This window comes from Triplophysa dalaica, chromosome 13 (assembly GCF_015846415.1).
Source record: "Triplophysa dalaica isolate WHDGS20190420 chromosome 13, ASM1584641v1, whole genome shotgun sequence".
NCBI lineage: Eukaryota > Metazoa > Chordata > Actinopteri > Cypriniformes > Nemacheilidae > Triplophysa > Triplophysa dalaica.
In genome coordinates, this window is record NC_079554.1 from 10,264,575 (window position 1) to 10,291,749 (window position 27,175).

Consider the following 27,175-nt stretch of genomic DNA (forward strand, 5'->3'; position numbering starts at 1 on the left):
ATAGTCATAAAAATGCATGTAAAACAATTGACTGATTTTTAATTGATCCCAATTACAAGCAACATAGCATATGTTGGTGAGATGCTTCATTGACCTCCATTAAAGCGAGGGAAAATTATGTCTTCATTTACTCAAGTTGTTCTAAATCTGCATTCATATTTTGTTCTGATGAACACAGAGAAAGATATTTGTTAGAATGCTTATAACCAAACAGTTCGTGGCCACCATTGACTACCATAGAAGGAGAGATTACAATGGTGGTCAAAAGTGCCCCAGAACTGTTTGCTTTCCTACATTTCTCAAAATATCTTCTTTTGTGATTTTTTTTGAAAACAATGAATTAAAATATAATTTGTGGGAAAACATGTTTATCTTGAATAAATATGAATTAATATAAATGAGTCTGAGATTTAAAAGAAAACTATTAATCGCACCAATTTTGTTAACATGAAAAACGGGTCCATGCCCAAATTGTTGTGTTGATGCAGTTTAAAACAGTAAAAAACATGACATTTTCCTGTCTGTTTACGTATAGTCACGTCGCATGTCCAGAGTTTCATGGACACTGTAGGACACATCCAGATTGATTATAATTCTGCCTATCCTCCCATGCTGGATTGCTGCGCTGCACTTACTCTTTATGCACTTGTGGCTTGTTTCGTACACCCAGCACGATCTGAACACTCTCTCCCTCCATGCGCTGCCAAAGGGATGTGTTGATGCAGTTTCTACTTGCATGTGTAAAGTATTGATCCAGTGGCCTCTGTGCATTCAGAGAGCTGTGCTTGATTCAGAGTGATAGACCAATAGCTCTGGGTAAGAGAGAGAGAGGAGAGAGAGGGATTGTAAATTGTGTGTAGCTGGAGACGACAGTTAAGCTCAGAGGACCTTGGCTGAATGACGCATGGCACGAGGAACGGAAAAGCACAGCATCTGCAGGCAAATGCAACATTTAACCTTTCAATGCGGAAATAGATGGAAGTGTTTGATGTGATCAAAACATGCTGAGGGATAGTGGGAGGCAAGAGGCTTCTTTGTAGTCTTGCCACAATTATAGTTAACAACATGTGTAGAATGTTAATGCCTCGAGACAGGTGTGCAGTCGTATGTGAAAGATACTACTCTACGTGACCCAAGACAAGAACACACAGCACACAAAGGTTTGTTTCTTTGTTTGAGTAAGGACATCTTTTCTTTATATGAGTGAGGAGATTCATTATTCACATACTAAATGGTATTTTCTGTTCTTGAAAGGGATAGGTCCCCAAAATAAAAGAATTGTCATTGTTTATTCATCCACACGTGGTTAAAGAATTGTATATGACTCTGGAACCCAAACAATATTTTGAGAAATGGTTTTGTGTCCATACAATTGAGGTCAATGGGTTCAATGTTGTTTGGCTACCAAGGTTCTTCAAAATATTTTCTTTTGTGTTCTGCAGAAGAAAAAAGAGTCATACAGGTTAGAATGACATTAAGGTGAGTAAATTATGAAAGTTTTTTTATTTTGGGGTAAGCTACACCTTTAAGCAATAAGTTAAACCTTATGGAAACCTATTGAAATTAATAGATTTGCAGTACAGCAAGATATGATTTGAGCCTAGGGATGACCTCCTTAAATCCCTATGTCCTCAATTTGTTAGGACATTTTCAAAAATATGGCTGTCACATATACAGTAAAATCTAATTTACACACACACACACACATTTTTTCTTCCTTGTCCTGTTTGCTCATAGCACAGACAGTAGGAGCAGGTGGTCAGGTTGGAAAAGGCCCTTAGAGGTTATCATGCCATTTTGCAGGATTTTTCTCAACCTTGTCCTCGTTTTTGTTAATATGAGCGTGAAATATTCTCAAACCACTATCAAACGTCTCTCTTGAATCTTCACACATCCAGCAATAGAAGCTAGTGTACGTCTGTTTTATGAAGGGTGAAGGAGGAACTCTCAGTAGATTCTCCAAACAGGTGCTTGTCTTGATGGCATTATGGGAAATCTGATGGTTTATTTAAGGAAAATAACAGGGGATTATTTTCAGCATTGAAATAAATTTGATTAAATACAAATAAGAACCACGGGTCATGTCTGCATTTGTTGCTTAGGTTAAGAAATTACATTTTGTACACATTTTACGCTATTTGACTTAATCTTAAAGTTATGGTTCAGCCAAAAATGAAAAATACTGTCATCATTTTCTCACCGTCTTGTCATTTCAATCCTTTATGATTTTCATTCTGGCGCAGAAAACAAAAAAAATATATTTTGAAGAAAGTTGGTAACCAAACCGTCCTGGCCCCCATTCACTTCTGTTGTATAGACACAAAACCAATAGTGAATGGGGGCCAGTTAACAACATTCTTCAAAATACCTTCATTCGTGTTCTGTAAACGGGTTTGAAATGACAATAGAGGACAGAATTTTATTTTTGGAGGAATTATTACCTCAGGAGATCCCAATAGTGATGCAAAAGATGCTCTAAATGTTCATTCATCTCTTTGGCATGTCACAGTTGAGCATCACACATGTTTATTTGCATAATGATTCATTATGTAATCTGGATTATGTTCAGTCAAGTGCGTAGTCAGTAAGAAGCTCATTTTTCATTCAAATATACTGGTACACATTTTACCTTTAAGCATTGTTTCAGCTTCTTTATAATATCATTGCACATCCAGTCATGTTTGGAATAGCTCCTCCTGACAGTGTGTTTGTGTGCTTGTCTTTCTCGTCACGAACAAGAATAGACCATTTAAAGTTAAATTAGATGTTTATGACTCAGCATTGATCACTTCTAATGGCTTGTTCGACAACAGCTGTCTTTTGCCACACCCTTACTCTAGTAAATGGGTTGACTAGAGGCTATATACCCTGCTCCCCCACCCATACACCTGTACCACAGCTTAGCCGGTGTGACCTCTAGGTCACGTTATTCCTGTTTTCAACCTCCAACGAAACTGGAGCTCCTTCTGAGAGACCACCAGCATCTACCCGACCCCAATCACTGGCACGCCAAGCTTCCAAAGAACAAAAACCTGATCACGCCATGTTGTTTCTCCTTTTCCCTTTTTTCCAAGCTGACCGTGCGACCGCTCTAGGGAAATGCTGTGATTTGCTCCACTGGGTTTGATATGTGACAGCCGTTGCAAGCTACCTGCAGACAAGCCGATTCCCTCATATACCAGCGTGCCCATGTCGGTCCATGCCTGAGCAAGTATCCTATCTCCGTGTTAAAAAAGAGAAACGTGGATTCAATTACAACCCTGCTGGAGATTTAGGATTCAATCCCCCCTCTTCTTGAGAAATCCCAGGTGTTTGAGAAGCAAGTAATAGAAGTGGTGGTAGATGTAACAGACGGTGTGGAATAGGCTGTCAGCCACAAAACATTTCATGTGAGACACCGGTCTATGACGGGCAGCATCTAAAAACAGACACACATTTGTGAGTTTGGCTCGAAACATATTCTCAGCAAGTACGTATGAACTTACACTCTTAAAAACAAAGGTGCTTAAAGGGTTCTCCACAGCAATGCCATTTGGATAACATTTTTGGTTCCACAAAACCAAGAACAAGAACTATCTCTTTCTCACCTTTTCATAATCTGAAGAAGGTTCTTCGATGCTGTAATAACGGAAGGAAGGAGGCGGGAACCGGCAGACATTTAAATAAAGTTTTAATCTAATGAAATCAAAAGTAAAAAGACAGCCGGCAGCCTCTCGTGGCCGACTGCTGGCGAACATAACATACAAACAAACGTAAAAGACATGAACATGTTCTGGCCCGGTCCTCTCTCATCAACAGTCCCGTCGCTCGTCCTCTTATGCTCTCAATCTCCTCCGTGAGATGCGGGACCGGTGTGCACACAGCTGATTCAAACTATCAATCGCGCCACCGACCCGCCTCACGGCTCTCGTCTTCCTTACCACAGATGCCCTAGAAGGTTCTTTGAGGAACCAAAAATTGTTCTTCTGTGACATCGCTGTGAAGGACCTTTCAAGCACCTTCAATGCAAATGAAGAACCTTTTGGTTCCATAAAGAACCTTTGACATCTGAAGAACCTTTCTGTTTCTGTTTAGATTATATTTGGATTTAGAAAGAGATGGTTCTTTTAAGAAAAAAATATCTTTGTTTGTGTTCTAAATAAAGAGAGTCATATAAAACCTATGAACGACATGAGGCTAAACAAATATTTGTTATGAATTCTAAATATCACAATTAATGATGTAACATTTATTGCTGAATGTACACCCTGCACCTTCTTTCATACAAGGTTTCACTCGATACATCTTTTGCTGTGCTTTTTGCGAAAAGGCACTTGAGGTATCTCAAATCTCGTTCAGAACTGGAGTATTTGAAGTCGCACTGTGTGTGTTACACCTCACACGTGCATGAATGAGAATCTGAGATGGGGGACAGATTGCGACCCATTTTATCTCGTCTCAGCTCAGATATTTAAATCTGTTCTCCCTTGCCAATCTCACTCAGAACTCAGAGTGTGTGAATGTGAGCTGGATAGCCACAGAAGAGACACCGTTCAGATCTGTCGCCGTTCAATTAATGAACATCTGGTCTGCATCCTCCGAGGCTTAGCCAGTCCAATCGCTGGTCGTCTCTCCCGCTTTTATTTTGGGAAATATTTTGCCATATGAAAACCAGATTTAGACTGGTTTGTAGAGGCATGTGGAACTAACTAAATACAGTTTTAGATGTGTATTTGGTTATTTTTTATTTAAATCGAAAGGTCTTCTTAAGATTTTTTATTATAGCAAAAAATAGAGATCAAAATCAAAGTGCTTCTTTTGTGTTAAGAAAATTGTCTAGATTTTGCACAGTATTCATGTATTTTACATTTTCACATCTGGGGTTGATTTGCATATAACATAGTCCAAAAATACTTTAACTCACATACAGAAACAAAATATTTTTTGGTCATTTTTTTATCACATCTGCTCCCTAATTTTTACTTCGCTTTTATAAATATTTACATATTTCAGCCAGCACATGCTAATTGTAATCAGGCGATGTAAATAACGTTTACTTTATTTATGTCAATCAAAGGTTACTGCAGGTCAATTGCATTATCATACAATAACAGCTGTTTTTCTTTTTCCTAAATGCGCGTTTTTAATTTAGGGCTTTATAATGTGTGACACTGTGCATTCAAAGACAATTAGGGAAAATATTCGAGGAACACAATCTTTTCACATCATCACTGAGCTTATTAATGTCAATTACACAACAAAGAGTGCACTTGGTCATTAAAACAGAATTTTGCAGACTCCTATCTCTGTTTTTAAAACTGTGACTTAATACAAACTGTTTTCGACGTACAATTAAGTGTTACTGTTACTACAGTTTATTGATTTGTGACTTTGTCTCTTCATAACAGATGAAAAATCAGACAGTGGGGAACTAGATCTGGATGGGATTGATGAAGATGAGATTGAAAAGGTATGTGGTCTATTATTAATAGGTTAATGGATGAAGTGAAATCAAAATTGGATCCATTATCTACATTGCTCAGAATCTTTTCTTAATTAGAAATTTTCCATTTCAGTTTTTCTGAAAAAACATAAACGTCAGCAACAAGATAAATGTACATCAGAAGCTGTGTAAGATAATAACATAAAGCCGCAGGTTAAATGAAGAGACCATTTCAAAGAATTTACTATTTATAGATACTTGTTTTAGGTAAATTTATTATTTTTGCGGCGCTCGTGTGCGAGCGTAACGGTCATGCACGTCCGTCAAACGCGTGTTCACAATGGGAAAGTAGCACATTGGAATGAAAAAATGCGCACTGTCTGAATGGCCTCTAACACGTTGTTATGTTATTTTCTTAACAATGCAGCTTCTAGCTCTAAACAGCTTTTAAATGATCGGGTCATGTCAAGTTCGAAGAACTACTGCCCAATGTCCACCATCCCAGAACACATTTTGACAAATGATCACCTCCCTGCTCTGTTTTTCTGTGCAGTACATTTTGAACGAGCTGGAGGTGAAGGCAAAGACAGAGCTGTGGATGAAGCAGAATGAGGAGTATTTGAGGGAACAAAAAGGTAAGCGAACCGAAGAAGAAGAGTTTAAATTATACACCCGATGTGATCTAATATGAGGAGCATGTGGGACTGATTCCATACTCAAAATTGATCCAATGCTCAAAAAATTGTTCAGTGAAAGAAAATATTTTTTTATAAAAACTGGCACTGTAGACTACGTCCTGTAGTTTCATTTTACTGAATCTTGTGGGATTAATCTTGACTAAAATATTCAAAAACCTGTGATAACTGAAAGATTGACCCACTAACGTTAATCTGCTGGAAGTTTTAAAACTTTGCTTTGTTGGAGTTTCATCTATCTGTCTGGTTTTTAATGGACTTGGGTTTTTAAAGCCTTTTATTTTTTAATGCTTTTAAGACTACTTTAAAACCCTCACTTTGATGAAGCCGCTGAACTTAATTTGCTCCCTTTTTAAAGAAAAAGAAGAGAAAATAGCTAAAGAAAAGGAGCAAGGGACCTATAAGGAGAAGGTGAGTGTGTGTTTATGTTTATTGGCTTCGCCCCTGAGGGTCGTGTGACCTGTCTGCTCTCACATCTGCACCGCAACTCCCAGTCGGGCTCGGATTAGCCGGCCCTGCTCCGTACAAAATGAGATGCTTTGAGCCTAATGACAATTTCAGGTAAAGTCGAGCGCTTGGTGACTGTGAAGAGACTTGTTACGTGCACAGCGAACACAGCCGGTGGTGACCGCTCATGATCAGATGGGCTTAATAGCATTTACAGGCTAATGTTATGGGATTCTGTCACCTTGTTGTTGACAGCTGTTAGTCTGACATCATTAAAGCGAGACACAACAGGGAACGTGTGCCCTTCAAACGACACACCAGATGACCCAAAACGACTAAAGAATATTAATCGTAATTTTATCTTCGTTCGCACGTTTAAAGTCGAACAGTAGATTTTTTTATTTAAAGTAAAATGTTTAATTTACACGTATACTGTACTGTATGCATTATGTGATGCGAAGCTAAAAAACATTGCAAGTAATACATTTTATCACCTCATATGTTCCCTCTGATTTAAAGGCAGAATTTCCTTGAGATTTCCCCTTTATAACAACGTACATCCCAGTTTATCTAATCTTCTGCGTTTTGTGATGTCTCAGCCGAAGAAGCCTTCCAAAAAGCGAGAACCTATCCTGGCCAGCACTGCAGGAGAGGCCATAGAGAAGATGTTGGAGCAGAAGAAGATCTCCAGTAAGATTAATTACGATGTTCTGCGAGACCTCAACAGCAAGGGTGGCGAAAACACTTCCGCTCAGCAAGCCGAAGATCTGCCTGCCAGCAGCTCCGGGCGCAAGAAGCTGACCCGCCGCAAGAAGCAGCTAAACAAGAGCAATCTCGACCTGGCTAAACCCGCCAGCCTTATGGGGAAAAGGTAAAAACATTTTTTTTTAAGATTGTGCTGTTTTTGTTGTGTTCAACTGCTGTTAAAGGGAGGGGCGTTTGTTCGTCATGAACATTCAAAGTTCAGTTATTCCCAGAATCCACTAAGTCCCCGGCTCCACTCGAAGTGGTAAAAGCCTCCTTTGTTCCTCAGACAAAGGACATGATCAAAAAGGTTGTTCCCTTGCCCTTGGAGGACTACATTTTTCTTCTTGTCTGCCTCCAACGTTTTCTTTCCTTTGCCCCTTTGGCTGACCTTCACAGTCATTTCCACCAGGAGAAATTTTGTCATCAATTCAGTGCCAGTGCTGTCTGTCTGCCATCACCTGGCACCCTGCAGTGCATGCTGGGAGCCTGCCCCTTCTCCAATTAATAGTCCTCCAGGACTCCGAACGACCCAGTGAGAGAAGTAATGAATTTACGACAGACGGCGCACGAGATCATGACTTCTACACTTTGGCGTTGAAAGATAATTTATCATTGTGGGATGTCTTTCCTCCAGTCCATTTCGTTAATGATAATTACTAATTTCATACCGAATGGTGAGATGGTGATGAATCAGACATATGAAAGCTGTCGGAGACCTCATATCCTGAAGCTTCGAAAAGGCAATTTTCTGACACTTTCTTTTAAATAATGTACTTTTGAATGCATTTGAAACAAACCATGTAATATTAGTTTACAATGTAATTAAGACTCAGGGGCGCTGTAACCGTGGAGGGAGGTTTTTGGATTATTCTACAGCCCACACACTTTTGAGGGTCCAACCAAGGTCTATGCGCTGTGGTCGTACCCGGAATACGAGTGCACGGACGGCCAGTGGGCGCCCCCCGAGCCCTTGAAACAGTCAGAAATCGTGATCTTAAAGAAGTAGTTAATTTCCAAAATACATTTTCATGATAACTTACTCACCCCCATGTCATCCAAGATGATTGTTTATTTGTTTCTTCAGTTGGAAAGAATTATTTTTTTTTGTTGAAAACATTCCAGGAATTTCCTCCATAAAGTGGACTTCAATGGACTCCAAACAGTAGAAAGTCAAAATGACAGTTTAAGTGCAGCTTCATAGGGTTTTAACCGATACCATACGATGAATAAGGGTCTCATCTGGCGAAACGATCGGTCATTAAGAAATAAACTGTATGCTTTATAAACACAAATCCTCGCCTTGCTCTGTTCTGTGATGGGCGTTTATTTATTGTTGTGTTCTCTTTATTATAAACTACTACAATAAACGTAACAAATAAGAAAATTAACTTTATCATTTTTTACAAAACAATCCATTAGGCCACACAGGTGTAATATAAGAGTTATGACGAATATCTGTGACTGGCTACATGTGTCAAACAACGTTTACTCGTTTTCATTTACTTATTCCCCATATAACTGACTATTTAGCATTCGGTATATAAGAAAAAGTGAATGAGTCAGCGAATTCAGACGGAGCTTGTATCTTCGCTCCACATTGCTGCTACATAATAAGGCAGAAAGTAAATAAACACTTGACAGGAATGACACCAGCTGAAGTGTCTTATGTTTTACTCATGCACAGGATAGGCAGCACTTGGAAAGCGCTTGAAAACAGGAGTGTAGACATGCAGACTCTGTCACACAACACACATTTTGATGTCATATACTGTACATAAACAGTATGTGTTATGGATGACCAGATTGAACAGATCCCTTCTGAAGTGTGTTTAGTGACCCCCTGCGTTCGCTCTGGTATACTCAGTGACTTTCCTCCACCTTTACCACCCTTACACAACAGAAACCAGATTAAACCTCTGCAAAACCACTAAACTAACAGCACTCCTTGAAAAGAGCAGACATCCTCTCTTATCACCTATGTCTCCCATTTTTACACTTGTCTAAAGGCGTACTTTTTTTAAAACTGGCGAGATTTGCTTTCTGAAGTGCAAATCTGATCTCAGCGCAGAGAGAAGATGACCTGCCTGTGGTTCTCTTCTCTGTAATCCTCCGAAAAAGTGACAGCCTGACAGAACGTTTTGCCTCCCAGCTCTAGCGTGCTGTCTGATCTCATTTCGGATCTTTGGTTTACAGTAACAGCTACTGCTTTGAAATCAGACTCACGATTTGGGACGTGACATCAACCCTGGGTACTTGCTAGTCAGAAGTATGCATATTTCAACTCTTGACGTATCTAGTGTGGTTTTCTTGTTCCACTCCAGCATGAGTGAAAATTGATTTGTAAATGTTAGCTGAAGGTCATCGGTCACAAGTTAGTTCTTCCTGGGTTGTGCTTCTTACCAGGCCAACGCTGAGAAAAGTTCACAGAGCACCTCTTATTTATTTTGCCAGACCCTTTCAGAATCAGCCAGTTAGCGGGGGCGTCCTAATGCGTTTCGCAGACCCCCGCTGCAGCCTTCCTCTCTGTTTGACCATGCCCTGTTTCCCACACTAAATGTCATTGTTTCCACCCCAACGTGAGCATGGCTTTTCACTTTATACTACTGTGGACACTTAAAGTTCATACTGTTAGAACCCATTGACATGTGTGTTAGATGCCCGGAAACCAAGGCAACCCACTGTGGAGTTTGTCACTCTGTTCGATTCAATGGAGCTCCTTGTCGCCAAAACCCCTTTATACCTCCTAGCAACGAGAACTGCGGTATGAGTCATTTGGTTTGTTGCTAGCTCCGTCATACTGACCCAGGACCAGCATGGCTGGCTGTGGTCAAGTCGGTTTCTGAAGAGTTGTCACAGAAGATCACTTGTGATCTAACTAAAGCCGAGTACAACTCACCAGGAAGGATCTGTTTGGCCTCAATGGCGAATCCTGTGCCTGATTCCCGACCTCAAAGCTCATTTAGATGTTTTTAGGTCGGGTCTCTCAGCATGGAAGGCTCCTTTGTTTAAGGAAGTCATTTATCAGTGGGTTGAGATCTTCGAGTCTAGAGGATGTCTGGTGGCAGGAATAAGGGAGCCACATCCTGCTGATGGGAATCACGTTCTGTGGAGAAGCATGTATAGGACTAGAGAGAAAAGAAAAGGTTTTAGGGTATGTTTAAACGACTACATTTTCAACTAAAAACTTTTGATGCGTATTTGCTGTCAGTGTGCACAGCAATGGTGTTTTTGGGGTCTAAAAAGTGTGTTTCGAAATGCAAAAAAGACAAAAAATATTTGAAAACAATACAGGAATCATTTACATTTAAAGTAAAAAACGCAAATTCGTGAAAATGGTGACGTTCTCTGCATGTGATAATGTGTTCAGTGTATAAGCATGCTTCAGTGTAACCAAAACAACAATGGCGGCCTACAGATCTGCGTGTTTGTGCTAAATAACATACTTATGAACAGTATGTAAAAATGTAGATTTCCTGCATAACCTCGACTGGCAGCAACACATTATTAAAGGGAAAGTTCACCCCTAAATTACTTTATTATTTACTCACCCTCTTGTTATTTCAAACCTTTATGACATTCTTCTTGTGCAGGACACAAAAGAAGATATTTTGAGAACGTTGGTAATCAAAAAATGGAGGACCCATTCATTTCTATTGTATGGACACAAAACAAAGGTTCTGTCATTGTTACCAACATTCTTCAACATAAATTCTTCTGCGGAACACAAAAGAAGATAAGTCATAAAAATTTGAAACGACAAGCGGTGAGTAAACAATGACAGAATATTCATTTTGGGTGAACCTTTCCTTTAACATAATTATGCCAAATGCTAAACATGCAAATATGGCAACAAATGGTATTTAAAAAGTAATTTTGGCATTTTTATGTTTTTTGCGTATCTGTGTAAACATTTTGATCGTTTTTTCGTAGTGTACATGAACAAAGTAAGAAAATCCCCTCCATTTATAGTCACCAACCACGGTGCAGTTGAAGCCATTTTCTTAAGCATTGCCTACGACCAAAACAAAACAGTGTGTGGGAGTGAGAACGCCCTGTACCGATCACACACCAAGAATTTGACATGCTGCTGAGCCTCCATCGAGCAAGTAGCAATTTTCTTCTCGTCTAAGGGAATGCTGCTTTGTAACAGCTTTCGCCAAAACGGTGGCGCTTCATGTACGACAGAGATCAAAACCTCAAGGTGCCGAAAAGATGCACCGGAGAATAAATCACCAGAAATCCTGCCAACATCTGGACATGCTTACCTGCTCCATGCTACTAGAAGAGATACATTTCTATTAACAGTTCTTGAGGCAGTCAGGCATGATGAGTGGGAGAAGATTCCTGCTGAGAAAGCTTGAGAGGAGCGATGTGACTGAGTCAACCTCCCTCTGTGACTCTGGAGCAGATGGTAAAGAGGGGGCTTTCGAGAAGGGCTTCTTGGTATCACCTGCGAAACTTTGCCCTTGTAGCATCTGCTGAGATGAGGGAAAGGTGTGGAGGTGGGGTTGCTTATTGCTTAAGGCTCTGGGCTGTAATGTCAGTCTAGCAAGTATTGAGGGGACATCTGTCAACTGTGGGTTCCTGAGAGAACGCTTATAATTGTGGCCTTGAGCAAAGCATAACCCGCAGGTCACTCCAAGGAGACCGTTCTTAAAATTACTACACACTACGTTTAAATTAAATGAAAGGAACCGACAAGCACCTGAGCAACAGTGAACCAAAGAAGACAATTTAACTTAAATTGCCCACTGTAGAGGTGGTAATGTGTGCTTCAAATTGTCCAACCTAATGCCGCGATCAGACTAGACTTTGAGCATTCGATACAATTTGTTCGGGCGGTGCTGTTAAAATGGACGGGATATCCTCCATCTTTTACATTTCTGTACCGAGAGGTCTAGCTGTGAAGTTTTGATCTTCTATTGGTCTCACGCACTCACGTGACGTCAATTCGCAGGTCAGAGTTCACAAACTTTAACTTTGCTACGCAGCGAAACATCTTCCGGGTCCGCCACATTCGTATGAATGGAAGTCAATAGAGTAAAGAGGCAAGTGTGACCGAGGCTTAACTCAAAATCAAACATTATTGTTACAAGTTAAAGTATTATCAACCCGCTATTGTTTTTGTAATTTTAATACAGCAACTACAAGGGTATGTTTACACTAAAAGTTTCAAATACACAGAACACTTTATGAATTTTGGGTGAAGTATCCCTCTAAAGGTCCAGTGCATGAAATATAATGGCATCTAGGGGGGAGGTTGCGAATTGCAGCCAACGGCTTACTCCACCCCTCTTTTCAAAGGACTAAAGTGGCTGAAGATGATGTCACTTTTTTGCTTCTTTGCCGAAGAAGATAACGTATTTACGAAATGCGCTCTATAGAGCAGATTGTCCCTTTAGGGCTACTGTAGAAAGTTTTCATTTGCTCTCCATTTAATATTTATCTTATAGGAAGACATAAAAACACAAGTGTTAGATTAGCAAATAATTATTATTGATTATACAATTTATTGGTAAAATAAGACTGATGGTGTTTCAATGGTTTTGTAAGCTAGTTTGAAGCTCTCTCACACTGGCCCCGTGCCTCCAGACCATTGTTGTTGAGTAAAGATGCGCTACGAGTATGCATGTTCTTTTTTTAAATCATACTGTCTTTTGTAAAAGATGTTTGTGCCGGGTTATGTCAGTCCCTGTGGTGGCACGTCTGGCACCCAGTCACCCTATATAAACGTAAAATCAAAGTGAAACCACCTGCATTGAGAAACGACCCCCAACACAGTCTCTGCTGTGAACTCGGTCATGGATTCATCTCCTCTGTTGTACTGTACTGCTGGAGGGACAGTTAAAAGGATAATCATGTCTTACTTGGACCTTTGTCTCTCCAAGCTGTGTCCCCCAGTCAGGTCCCCGGGGGCTTTTCACAGTAGCCTGCAGGATATGTGATAAGATGCCTTGTCACCAGAAGGTGTGGAAACCACTGGGCCTTAATGGTTCCCTCCTCTGGGGTCAGATTGAATGTCTTAACTCCGTATCTCCTTCATCATGCCAGTTCTGTTAGGAGCTGAATGCATAATGGATTTGTCCTTCAGGAAGCGGATGCTCGGTACTAAACTACTGCTTTTTGTTTGGGACGTTTTGTTTGTTGCTGCCGCTGTGTGCCTCAGTATAATGTTTCCCACAGTTTTACATAAGTTAAAAAACTAAATGTAAAGGTTATTATTGTTTTTTTTAGCCGTACAACTGTTTCTGAGGTGGGTGGGGCTTGTATTTAAATGGCAAATAGTGATTGACCTTTATAGGTTATTAAAGACTGCACTGGTTTGAATCCTTGTGACTTTTACTGCTGTTCACTTTTGTTTTCTTCCCTTCAATGCTTTCTTGAGTGGCTGACGTTCAACAAACGTCTGTTTATTTCCCTCTCCCATTTTTTTGAGTGATAGTGATAGATCACCAAAAAATTTCATACCTGTATCAATGACTGATAACACAGAGAAAGATATTTGGAAGAATGTTAGCAATTTTCGATTCTGTGACATCATTGACTTTTTGTGTGTAAATTCTTCAAAATATCTCACTTTGCTTTCAACAGAACAAAAAAATATTCTTTTTTTTCCTAGTATGGTAGTGGATGATGTCAAAGTACTGAAAATATCTAACATTCTTACAAATATCTTTCTTTGTGTTTAACAGAACAAAGACATTTATTTTGGGAGAACTATCCTTTTAATATTTAGTTTATATATACGGATAAATGCATAAAGCTTTTGTTGTCACCATAGCAGACTTTGACTACACTGTAGCATAAAGAATTTATCGCATTATCTAATGAAATAAAAAAATAGTTTATGCTACTCTATCGGATAAAATCATCTCTATTTTTGTTTATTTGCAGGGAGGCAGATAGAGAGATGGTTACCATTGTGGCTCTTAGGGCAACATATTAAATGGAAGCTTATCATATGTGTAGTATTAAAAACAATATTGATAATCATGGTTTTAATATCACAGTTATCACCAATACTTGAATATTGTGACACTCCTATTTTGATTAATTTCTTCTGAATTATGTATTTGATTTAATCCACCATCAAAATTTGATGAAAGCCTTTCAAATTCCAACCCGCCCTTCAATCTGTTCTCCGCTTACTCTTACAACTTAAATGCTGGTACACCCAGCTGGAGAACGGGGATTACAGCTGCGTAGTGGCTCCTGAAGCCCCTCTCCCCCCTTAGATTTATTTACACAAAGCCAGCTGCCGTGTGATATTGGCTCAATAGAAATATTACTCCCCCCCGTCAAGTTTCATCCACATACATTATTGACAGACTGGCATATGGGCCCGGCGTAGCAAAAGTGCTCCCTACGAAATGCTTGAGATCGGGCCAGAATTTCTTTCACACAGAGAGGTGCTTAAATTGGTTGCCTAGCTACAAAGCCTATGGGTAATAGTAGTAATAGTAATAGGGGACGTGTTTGATTTCCGTCTTGCAGCCTTCTGCGTGTTATATATATCCCGTATGTGAATAGTCTGTTTGCTTTGGTACTTAAATAGTCATTCATACTTTGCGGCTAGAGTTACACATGTGTTTAATGTGCAGTTGGCGGATGGGAAACAACTGTGTAAATTTAGACCTAAAGTTCCAAAGCTTTCATCATAAGTGGCCATGTGTTACAGTGATTTTCACTAGAATAAAGACTCTTTGGTTTGACTTTCTTTTACTTTTTTATAAAAACGTTGCTTACAAGAATATGATTGAAGACGACCATGTTAGGATTTAAAGCCCTTTTTTTAATTGTTACAATTAAATTGTACATACATAATTTTTAATATTGTGATTTGTATTATATTTTTAAGAAGCAAGCCTTATTGTGGTACCACAAGCAGTGGTGCATTTTGTCACATTAATATACAATTCATGGTCACAGCTTTATAACAATAATATAATATAAATAATCTATAATATAATATTGGATTAATAATATAATAGTTGAAATAATATAATATAAATAAAGCCAATCATTAGACTATTTAAACAAATGTTTCAGTCTTTGCACAAAATAATATCATTATTATATCACAATTAAAAATCGAAAGATATCCTACAATGTAGTTGGTATCGTAGTGAATTTCTTGAAAGCATGTTTTACACTCCATATTGAATAATCCTACATGCATTTGATTCTTTAAAACCTTGTTTAAAATCTTTATTTATCATTCAAAATCCTGAAATATGATGCCGGCATCAGTAATTCAGTCGTTTTTTGAAAGAGTCCTGAGAGATCCTGAGAAATTATTGATGACAGAGCAGCGTTGGGATTGATTGTTAAGTGGGCAAATTTGTCTTGCATGAATTCGCTCCATTAGCCAGCTCATCCACCATCTGGCCCCGGGCGTGAGCAGCGGCTTGGCATAGAGTCCAGGCGCCCTCACCAGCCTCACCCTCTCAGCCCTGAGGGCACCCCGTCTGACCTGTGGCCTTATTTTACCTCTCTTTGGGAGGTCACAAAAGGGACACCCAAAATGTAGCACTCTATTCAATAATGCAGGTTACCCATCTTGTTACGTTAATTTATTATACAGTAAAGATGTCACAGATCTGTTCCAGATCCACAGGAGATCCACTGGTTTTGACGTCACACTTCTCCTGATGCCAGACACCTGTGAATGTCCTCAGAGGAGAAAAAGTGCACAGCTGCTGACGTAAACCTCATGCTTCAAGTGTGAATGTGTCTAACCTTCCTATACATATAAAGATAGTTTTAGGTCTTAATAGCAAAGAAGATTGGCACATTATTACTAAGCAAAATTAAGTTTTATTCTGTTGCATATTCAACACTGATAGTAAATACTTACATGTACTTGGTAGTAATGAATGAACTAGTGATACACCGAAGTTAAAATTCTGAGCGGAAACCGAAAATTCAGTATCGACTCAGTAATTCAATTGGTTTTCAGGTCCGTAAAAGAAATCAGAGATTTCTTAGACGTTTGGGTCTCAATATACAAAATTTTGACCTTTGACCTCTGTACACATACATAGCCCTGACTGTTCAGTGGCCCGGGTCACATGTCAGAGGCCGTTCAGCTCAGTGTCACTCGCAGTCGTGTGTTTCATATGTGAGTGTGGTGCCCAGGGGTTCATGGGGGATTGTGTTGTGATGTGGTCAGCCTCTACCATGCATAAAGGGCAGTGCAGTGGAAACAGAGATGGGAAAACAAGAGTTCAACAGTCACATTTAGAGCTTGTCCCCGAGATACATGCATCTAAACTGTCCTCTTCTCTTTTTCTCTCTCTGTGATGTCACAGATCTGGCTCCTCTGGTCACAGATGCCTGCTATTAAAAACATGAAAGAGCTCTTGTAGAATACTTAGATGTGTTTACAGTGTTTTGCCCATCTGACACTGGAGATTTTACTGTTAATTTGGTCCAGTTAAAGGGCCTCCGTGCCGCCTGTGTGCCGAGCAGACTGTTTGTAATGAGTGTAGAGAGAGCAGACGGTCTGTCATAAATTGCATCAGTGATTTATACAGAATACCCACAGGGATGGTCAGTAGTTACTGTAGTAGGAGCCGGTGTAAGTGTGTCTGCGTCAAATTGAGAATGTCTGACCATTTTCTTCACTGTGAGATAAGGGCTCCGTTCCAAACCCTGTTCAGCTGCCTTACTGTCTGTATAGTAAGCTGCATCCTAACACTGTATCATAAACAGCCGTCCATGAAGGAGATATTCAAATATTATAATTTTATAAATATTATATATTATATAACAACTGAGAAGGAAATGCATGGACAGTAAATATTTCTATGTATTTTTCACATAATATTTTGACAGACATCAATGTCATTATATTCAGATGATGTGGATTTGAAAACAGATGCTTTGTAAAGAAATTATAATTTTTTAGCCAGCATGTATTCAGTGAAGTGACTGGTGTGACATGTTGATGTTTTAGTTCTTCATATTCCAAATTGACAGACATGTTTGATTTTTGGGTAATTATAAAACACAATGTAGAAAATTTAAATGCTTTTTGCATGATTCATTACACTTTTTTACTGAGAAAGTTTATTTTGTGGATTAAAAAATTACATGTTACTCAGAGACTGAAGTTAAAAAAAATTGTTGACGATGACGATGTGGTTTTTATTGTGTTTCATAACCCAAAAATGTATTTAAACCAGTGGAAATTCAAGTACAATCAAATTGCAACCATTTCAACTAACTACTTGCATTACATCCAGGTATTTAAATACGTTAAAAGATTAACTTTAATTATTTTGATAAGTTACAACAACTTTCCCCTGCACAAAATTTAAAAGAGTGAATTGAAAAAAATATGTTTTTCTGAGAAATTTACTAATTTAATAGGCTACTTTAAACGTCTAGCCTATCATAAATAATAAAAAGGTTAGCAGAAGAAAAGGTTTATTTAAACCAATACAAATCCAGATCCTAGCAAATTGTATTGAATTTTTTTTATATTATTTTATTTATTTGTTGTTTTATTATATTATTATATGTTATGATATTATTATATGTTAGATTTTTATATTACATTGACTTTAGGTGTCTTGAGAAATCACACACAGCTCTGTATACTGTATGACAGTCTATTGATTAACCAATCAGACAACGTTGAGGTGCTCATCATCTGTCAATCATTTTGAGAGGTCCAGTTTGCTGACATAAGGGTGGGATTTTCGAGAAGGGGTGGTCCAGTAGTTTAAATAACACTTACTTGAATGTGAATTACTATCAGACACTTTTATTCTATGTCAATTTTTTGAGGTCCTTATTACATCTTAGAGATTCCTGCCATCATTCGATTCGCTTCGCCCTTGACTGCTTTTGAAGAACAGAAAACAATCGCTAGAAACTTCCTACCACGGACTTCTGTTCTTTTCTTTTGTCAAGGCGTCTCCAGTTTCGTTCAGGCTCTCGTGCATTCGTTGTTGTAAGATTATCTACATTGTTCAATCCAATACACAGCCTGTGTTGTAGATTCAGCTGAAGGCCATTCCACTTCTACGGCTGAAGATTTGTAAGTGTATTAGTCACACTTGGGTTGTTGGATCTGCACCTCTTCCCGAGACTATTCACTTTACGAGACCGCTCGGGGGTGATTGTGTTTTTCAGTAATGTGTTAGATAATCCTAATGCAATAGTGGAGGGTGTGTATCAGGCCCAGGACACTGGTGCACAGAGCAGAGATCTGGCCAAAACAGACAAAACTCAACTCTGATTGGACAGCAGATGGCTAATGTAGGTCGCCACCCCCAAAGAATTATGACAGAGGAAGCCCCGATGTGTCTTCGCCTGAAAGTCTCTGTCTCTCTGTCTCTTACTTCCTTAAGCAGATTAATTAGTAGTGAAGCATTCACCCAGAGTCCTCGGGGAGATCTCAGCAGGGAGCAGCAGTTGCTGCCCATTTTTCCTGCACTTTATCTTGTGTTTGTATTCCTTTCCTGGTGTATGTGCATTTGTGTGCCACTTCCTGTAAGTTGTTGCGTATACTTACACAGTGCTTCGGTTGTGAAGCTGCATTTTGCGTAGTATAATACAACAATATATGCAAGTAGGCTATACAATAAATTAAGGGGTCTTGTTACACCAGAACTCACCCGTAGCACAGAATGAAGAATTCACTCTGTTTTTATGTTTTGACTGTGTTGGTTGAGCTTTCTAACAAGTTTCAAATACATTTATGACCTTTACTGTAAGATCAGTGTATTCCAGGTATTAAAGGAACATTTCACCGAAAAATAAATCATTTACTCGCAATCGAGCTTTTCCAAATCTGTATTAATTTCTTTGTTTTGATGAACACAGAGAAAGGTATCTGGAAGAATGCTTAAAACCAAACAGTTCTTGGCCACCATTGACTATCACAGTAGGAAATATGACAATAGTCAAAAGTCATTTTTCAAAAAGATTCTTCAAAAGTATTTTTTCCCCAATATGGTAGTCAATGGTATAAATGTATACACATTTGGAACAGCATGAGGGGGAGGAAATTAAGTAAAATGATACATTTCTGGGGGGGCACTGTTCCTTTAAGATCCCTTACAGGGGATATGTAAGTGGTCAGTGGGCGAGTCTTTGTTTACTCCTGTTTACACATTTTTTTTATTTTTAAAAAATTTAAGTTATTTAAAAACCATCACATACAACCAACTGAAAAACTATAACTGAATAAAAATGTTAAAAACAAATGTTTGGATGTCCAAATTCGCTGTTTTCCAGGAAACGGAAAAAAAACACAGTACTTTTTAAATAATGTAGTGTACTTTTTGATACGTTTTATTGGTTAGATATTTGCAAAACCCATTGAAGATCAATAGGGGCGACTAATAATGATGATTTATGGCAAAAGATACAAGCTTTTCAGAAGGACAGATTCAAAAATAATAATAAATCAATAAAAACTGAAATCAGAAGATACTTTAATCGTCTAACCCATCTTAATAATAATAACATTTCACTTCATTTAAGGTCCAGTGAGTGAAATATAGTGGTATCTAGTGGTGAGGTTGTGAATTGCAACCAACGGCTCACTCCATCCCTCCCTTTCAATGCACAACAGCCGTCTGTTAAGAACTATGATTTTTAAGATGAATATTTACTTAGATTCACTTCTTCGTAGATAACATATTTATGAAACGCGTTCTGTAGAGCAGTTTGTCCATTTAAGGCTACTGTAGAAACAACATTGTGAATTTCATACAAGGGGACCCGCGGTGTATCTAGATACAAAAAGCTCATTCTAATGTTATAAAACATAATGCTTCATTACGTAAGGTCTTTATACACCTCTGAATTTATATCAATAGATCCATCAAATATTACACACAGCACCTTTAAGCTAACACTAACGTGTAGCCTTACCATTTACATTTACATACAGTCATTTGGCAGACGCTTTTATCCAAAGCGACTTACAGTGCACTTATTACAGGGACAATCCCCCTGGAGCAACATGGAGTAAAGTGTCTTGCTCAAGGAAACACTGGTGGTGGCTGATGGGATTGAACCAGCAACCTTTTGATTTACTAGTTCAGTGGTTTAACCCACTAGACCACCATCTCCACTTACCAAAACCTCCTTATTTCAGAATGTTCTGTACTTCCTATTTTCCCTTTCCTCCATAAAACGAATTAATGTTTTATGCCAGTCTCTTTAATATTAGCCCTAAATAGTGCCGGTGTTTGATGTTTAAATCCATTCGCTGGGAAATGTAAGCTAAGCATTTCATCAATGCCACAGGGCTTCTTTAGCCCCAATAGTGCAGGTCTCAGTGTGAATCCAGAGCTTTAGATATGCCTCAGTAATCTGCACTCGAGTGGGATTGAGGAAAGGATCAGGATGTATGCTTCGTATTTTCATATTTTTAGAACGCAAATTAGGCCGGTCGTGAGCTCATTAAAGCATCCATATGAGGTGATGTGGAAAATGATGAGATCCTTAAAGATTCACAGATTTTTTTCTTTCTTCTTGCTTTCTTTAGGCTCCGCCCTTTGATATCATCTGTACCCAAGAAGAAGAGGACAGAAGCCAAACCAGTAAGTTAAAAGACGGCATTTAATTATCACTGTTAAAGGGAAAGTTCATGCAAATATTTTAATTCTGTCATCGTTTATTTACCCTCATGTCATTCAAAACCTGTTTATGACTTGTTCGTATGTGGAAAAAAATAAGATATTTTGAGAAATGTGTTTTGTGTCCATACAATGGAAGACAATAGGGTCCGATCTTGTTTAGTTACCAACTTTCTTAAAAATATCTTCTTTTGTGTTCTGCAGAATAATGAAAGTCATACAGATTTGGAAAGACATGAGAGTAGACTGTTGGTGTACATGCAAAGCAATACTTGTTGCTCTCCAATTCCCTTTTTAAAAGCGGTGCAGTGCCTAAAAATATAAGCAGGCTCTTATCTTCAAATACTTAATGCAATTACAAAGATTAAATCAACAGTATTCTTGTATGCACCTCATTTCATAACCCAAGAGCTAATGTGATTACTGCATCAGTAAGCGCTCGTGGTCTATTTTCTCATTGACCTAATGAGCAATATTTCATGACTATCTACTTAGAGACCAAAATAAATTTGCTCGGCCCGAGCATGCTAACCCTACTTAACCCTTCGCTCTAAATCTGTCATGATAATAAACTAAATGTCATAGTGGCTAATATTAGACCAGCTAATTTGTTCACAGGGTAAATATGGTATAAATAGTACATTTCGGTACTTTTAATCCGAAGTCAATATATGTGATGATAAGGTTAAAGCTGCATAATTTGATGTTTTGGTGATGTGCTTACTGCCCCACTTCAGCGGTCAGAGAGCAATGTGGATTGTATTTATCCACAAAGTGGGTTTTTCAAATAAGGAGAAAAGATTGCGGCGGTCAGTTTTCCCTGTCGCTATGCAACAGAGCCTGCCGTTCTCATACAGGTTGGTGCCCAATTGCTTTTGTCGTTGGCTGCTGGGACATTCTGAAATTAATAAGTGTTACATAATGTATTATACATTTCAGAGAGAGTCATTCTTAACAAGGAATCATTAGCATAGCTCTCCTATTTCCTGCAAAGAAAGAACAAAAGGGCACGATTTCATACTTTGCTCGAGACGTGCATAATGGGCTCTTAGTTTCTGTGTATTACCCTGAAGAGCTATGAAAAAAAACGATGTTGCTATAATTCAATATTTTTACTTTATAGCTGAACTAAACAGATTGCAAGTACATGTCATGTTCTTAAGAAGATCATTAACGCACCAGCCCGGGTGACCCGCTCAGGGTGTAACCCACAGGTGAGCTGCAGGCCTCTGCCGAGCTTGCAAAGTCCTGCTATTACTAAAACCCCACTGCTGCTGTTTCCCTTTCACTGGCAACGCCTGAAGAGTGGCCTCACGGTACAGCAGCACGTCTGTGCTATAATTACCACTGAGACTCTTATGCACTTCCTCAGATTTTCACAACACGATAATTGATTTAGGCCTCTGCTTCCCCCGAGCACTACTTCCTTCCTCAGATGCCTGATGGGAAAAGTTGCCCTGAATTATTCTGACTTTTTCTTTGTGATTTACTCGGTTTTTCTTTTACTACAATATGTTGAAATGGATCATGTTGCAGGCCAGATTCCAGCCCGCATCACCAAAAATGGGCATCACATTTCAACATACACATATCAGTGCAATCCTTACACAATGAAGCGTTATGTTATTGATTTGATCGCAGATCCCCTTACATGGAATTGGCCGTGTTTTTTCTACAGTAGCCCTGAAAGGACAAACTGCACTACAATGCGCACTTCGTAAATACATTATCTCGTTCAGCAAGGAAGCAAAAACGTGGTGAAATGTTTGTCCTCTGTCAGTTGACGTAGTGCTTCGAAAGGGAGGTGGAGGAGTTGAGTAAGACGCTAAAATGTCCACATTGCTCCTTTAGCTAATGTTAACATTTACATAATTGTGATGGTGAAATTAAAATGATCTAAGATTAATGTATGCTGCAGAAGTATTGTTCATTGTTTGTTCGTGTTTGCGGAAATTATTTTGTTAAGAACACTCGCATCAACACATTTCCTTGTAATTCATTTTAAACAAGGTACTGCATGACATGTTTAAAAGCACTACTTCAAAACTTTTACGGACAGTTTAACACAATGTCGAACATTTTTGGAATAAAAAGGCCTTAAAATCTCATTACATAGCTAGTTAAAAAATGTAAATGCTATGGCATCTGTTGCTAAAATAAGCGAAGCCATGATGGCTAAGTTTTCATTAATCATTCATTCAAGACATTAACAAATTATATTTTAATAGAAAACGATATTTTCTTATAATAATAATATATAATAATAATAATTCTTATAAAAATCATGCAGAAAACAACCTGTATTGGTAATGAGAATGAAAAGTCGTTTACACAGCGTGACAAGAGAATATTACGCTTTTAACCATGAAAAAAAGTAATTGGTTAACCTGTATGCCATTTGAAAGGTACTGGTAGATGTGTTCCTTCACATAAAATCAAACTTTTATTTAAATATCTTTGTGTATGTTTAAACAGCCCTTTAAATATGTTGCCGAGGGTGAGAACATCAGTTGTGGACACTTTTTTAATGTACATTAATATTCTCCAGACAAATTGGGATGTGTTTTAATGACAACACACTCTAGAGCTAGCAGAAAAAGCAATAAAATACATAAAAAATCATTCCTGTTCTAAAATTATGCTTTTTGCAAGGTAGAGAACACAATTATGATTATTATGATCATGTTTTGTGTTGAAGAATTAAATGTTTTATAATTCCAATCTTTCCTGCCATGCCGTATCAGTGGTTTCGTGAGAATGACCCACATAATCGTTGCAACCTTATTATTAAAATATTACCATTATTTCTTTTAGGTCACCCCCAACGTCCACATGATGTTGCCTCCCGCCACCCCCGAGCCCCCAGTTGCCCCAACCCCTCCCCCTGTGGTTGAAAGTGGCCCCGTGGCGTACGAGGAACCAGCTGAGGAAGAGGAGGAGAACGAAGAAGAGCCAGAGGAGGCTTGCGTTAGTGCCATGGAGCTGATAGGTGGACACGGTCAGTATGTCACAGCGCATCATAGCTGTGGATAATGAAGTCAAGGTTCAAGGGTTTGGATGATCAAGGGTTTTCTAGATTAGCTCTAAGGTCTGGCTCTTCATTTTGACAAATTGTTTAATGTTAAGTGGGCCGCAACTCTCCAGCACTTTGTGGCAGACTGCATTTGGAGTGTTTATCATCTTGATAAACGGCATCTATCTCTTCTCCTCTAAAAGTCATACATCTACAAATACTCGCTTATCACAGAAGTGTCCTGGTTGCACTCTACCATCTAATCTAATCTGCCGCATTCACCATTTATCTAGAAACCCCAGAATTCATTCACGTCTTTGTCTTTTTACAGACTACGGCTGTGAAGTTGAAGAAGAAGAGGTCTTCTAGTCTGTCCAGGGATGCCTTTTAGTGCTTTGTCTGAATTGCAAAGAGAGCAAGAGGAAAGCGTTTGAGGCACATGTGACAAAGCTAGAACTCTACTCCCGTTTACAGAAGGTCACCCTTTTTCAATATTTATTATGTGCCTGCTTGAACTGCAGTATCTGTGTGATGAGTGAGTCATTGTGTGAGAAGAAAAACTGGCAGCTTTAGACTGAAAAACAAGTAGTAACCAATGAAAAACAGCAGTCACAAGCAGTCAACTAGTGCATCAAAATTCATGACATATTCTTCTGACAACTCTGTTTCGTCAATTCAGTTTTTATTTAACTTTTACCACACAGTTTTTCTATTGCTTAACTTGTACATTTTATTGTTTTTTAATGTTTACTATTTTAGTAAAATAGTATGATTTTAGTTAACGTTTTATGCTGTATTTATCTGCTGGGACCAAATGATGTGTACGTCTGTATATTTGTAAATAAAACAGTATTTTGTCAAGTGTTAAACTTTGTAAATCTGTTTAGAAGTAAATGATCCTCTGTGTTGTACTGTAATGTAATTATATTTTTCTCAGTGTAGATTTATTGTCATGTGAATAATTAGTTATTAGATTTCAGAGTAAACACCAGCTTCTGTGATGGGAGAAACGTGATTCGAGCTTTTTAATGTATGTAAATAAATTCACATCGTCTTCAAGATGTCAGCTTCCTTAAGCTCCTCAAAAGCTTTTGTGTGTGTGAGCGGTCTGGATTTATCGATTGACCCATAATAGTTGCATACATAACAGCTCTGTGAATGTGTTTGACTATAAAAAAGTTAGTCTCTCTCAACCATTTCCCTTTTGATGTTTTGGTTTGTCTTTCAAGGCTTACGTTAATACTTCACTTCCCAGCAGCTGTTACAACTTAATTTATAACTTTATTTTCACGACTGCTTTTTTGTATTCCCTACATGTTCTTTTTTTCTCTTTTCCAATCTGCTACTGTACAGTCTCATACAAACTCTCAGATGTATGTGGTATGATGCCAGCTTTTGCTCTCTTAACCGCACGTCATGCGACTGTTTCTGATTCCGTCGCTAATGTCTCAAATCAGATTTGTTCCGGAGACATGGTCAAGGTGCTTCAAGACTGACATTCATCAGCCGGAATTTCATTATCAGAATTGAGCTTGATGCCTTTGTGCACAAAGCATGAACCGCAAAGCAACCATTGCAACCTGGAGTAACTTTTTCCAATTTGTGACTAACTTAATGGCTCATAATATTGATTTTTTTAAGCCCGAGGTCCGATGAATGCGATGGGTCTCGTATGCCATGACACAGGTCATCAACAGATTGTTCATTATGATAAGACTCCAAAGAGATTTAACTGATCCGCTTGCCTCTAAATAACCAAATAACTATTAGTCTCTCTATGTGAAAGACTGAATTCATGCGCAGCAGAGCAGTCTCCGTTAAAGTGGGAGATTCCTGAAAGCAGGTCGAGTGTTTGCTTTTCAAAGCATTTGTTTAGGGCCATTTAAGCGCTCCAGTGATCATACTGAAGAGTAAGATGATACTATAATGATTCGGTTCTGCAGCGCTGCAGCCTGTCACTCTCATTAGATTTGATTCGTCCACCGATGCAGGTTCAAAGTGCTTATTTTTCAACTGTATCAGGTTCAGTTCAAAGCATTGAGGTCTAATTTCTTCCCACTCTGTCTGACTATAGACCTGCAGTAGTCTGGTTTCAACCGGGCTGTTATATTAATTACATGGACCTCTCGGAACAAAGCCAACAACCAACATCCATCCATGTGAAATACTTGGTGAACATAGTTTCAGTTGTGTATTTCAGCTTACTTAGATCAAGTGGTTAGGTTTAATCCGCCAGTCGTGTGATGTTAAAGGCACAGTTCACATACAAAAAATAAAAACATTTAATCACCATCATGTTATTCAAAACCTAAGAAATGTCTCAGTGGTTTTGTGTCCATACAATGGAAGGCAACGGAGCCAGTATTATTTAGTTCCCGAGATTCTTCAAAATATCTGGTCATACAGATTTGAAATGACATGAAGGTAAGTAAAAATTAACGAATTTTCATTTTGGGGTAAACTAGTATACTTTTGATGTATAGTTTTAATATAGAAAAATCACATCTTTTAGCCACTTATTAAATGGTCAATCAGTCTCAGGACACAAATGCGTAAATTTGTGTACAGTACACATTTTCCACCAAAAATACATCCTTCGTTCCTCTTCATTTGTATCTGTAAGGGGTTGAGTCCACTGCCTGTGATAATGGCCATCATGCTGCAGATGCTGTCCATAGACAATAAGTGGAAAATAATGGATGATAATGTCTTATGGCACTCATTAGACACACTGATGATAATAATGAAGTTTGTAATGAGGAGGCGATTATTACAACCCCTAAACGTTTATGCTAAAACGCAGCTCTGTTTGGATCCTTTCAAGTCTTCTGTTATGATCAGGACTGCTCTGAGCTACAGTAAAGCCAGCAATGCATAATCATCTGCATGTGCGCCGCAGGCAAGATGTGTCCTGGAGGTTAAGGCTAGATGGCTGGGTGATTTATACAGGTTGACTGTTCTCACGTATGCTGTGTGCTGGCAGATAGCTCATCTGTCCCCTCTGAATAAACACACTCCACTGGGTTCAGGTGAGCACACACAAACGTCCTGGCCAAAGCTAACATGACCTCCCTAAACCTCACTGTGGTCAGGGACAATCTAAATGCATATATAGGTCTATATAGGTTATATATATATTATATAGCTATAGGTTGTGTTTGTTTAAAATGGAGGACAGAGAGCTCTGCTTAAAAGGATAGTTTGCACTAAAATGAAAATTCTTCATTTGCTCACCCTCATGTCATTCCAA

At 38.6% G+C, this 27,175-nt stretch overlaps 1 protein-coding gene across 2 annotated transcripts in view; it reads left to right on the plus strand.

Moving 5' to 3' along the window:
* Positions 1–24,996, plus strand: part of brf1b (BRF1 RNA polymerase III transcription initiation factor subunit b) — a 60,197-nt gene extending 35,201 nt beyond the window's left edge. For both annotated transcript variants that reach the window (XM_056763971.1, XM_056763972.1), the window contains 7 exons: positions 5,388–5,449; positions 5,976–6,057; positions 6,476–6,528; positions 7,164–7,435; positions 20,822–20,876; positions 23,727–23,910; positions 24,257–24,996. In XM_056763971.1, coding sequence (XP_056619949.1) covers positions 5,388–5,449; positions 5,976–6,057; positions 6,476–6,528; positions 7,164–7,435; positions 20,822–20,876; positions 23,727–23,910; positions 24,257–24,294 — 746 coding nt within the window. In that variant the 3' untranslated portion in view covers positions 24,295–24,996. The remainder of the gene's footprint in view (positions 1–5,387; positions 5,450–5,975; positions 6,058–6,475; positions 6,529–7,163; positions 7,436–20,821; positions 20,877–23,726; positions 23,911–24,256) is intronic.
* Positions 24,997–27,175: the final 2,179 nt, after the last annotated feature.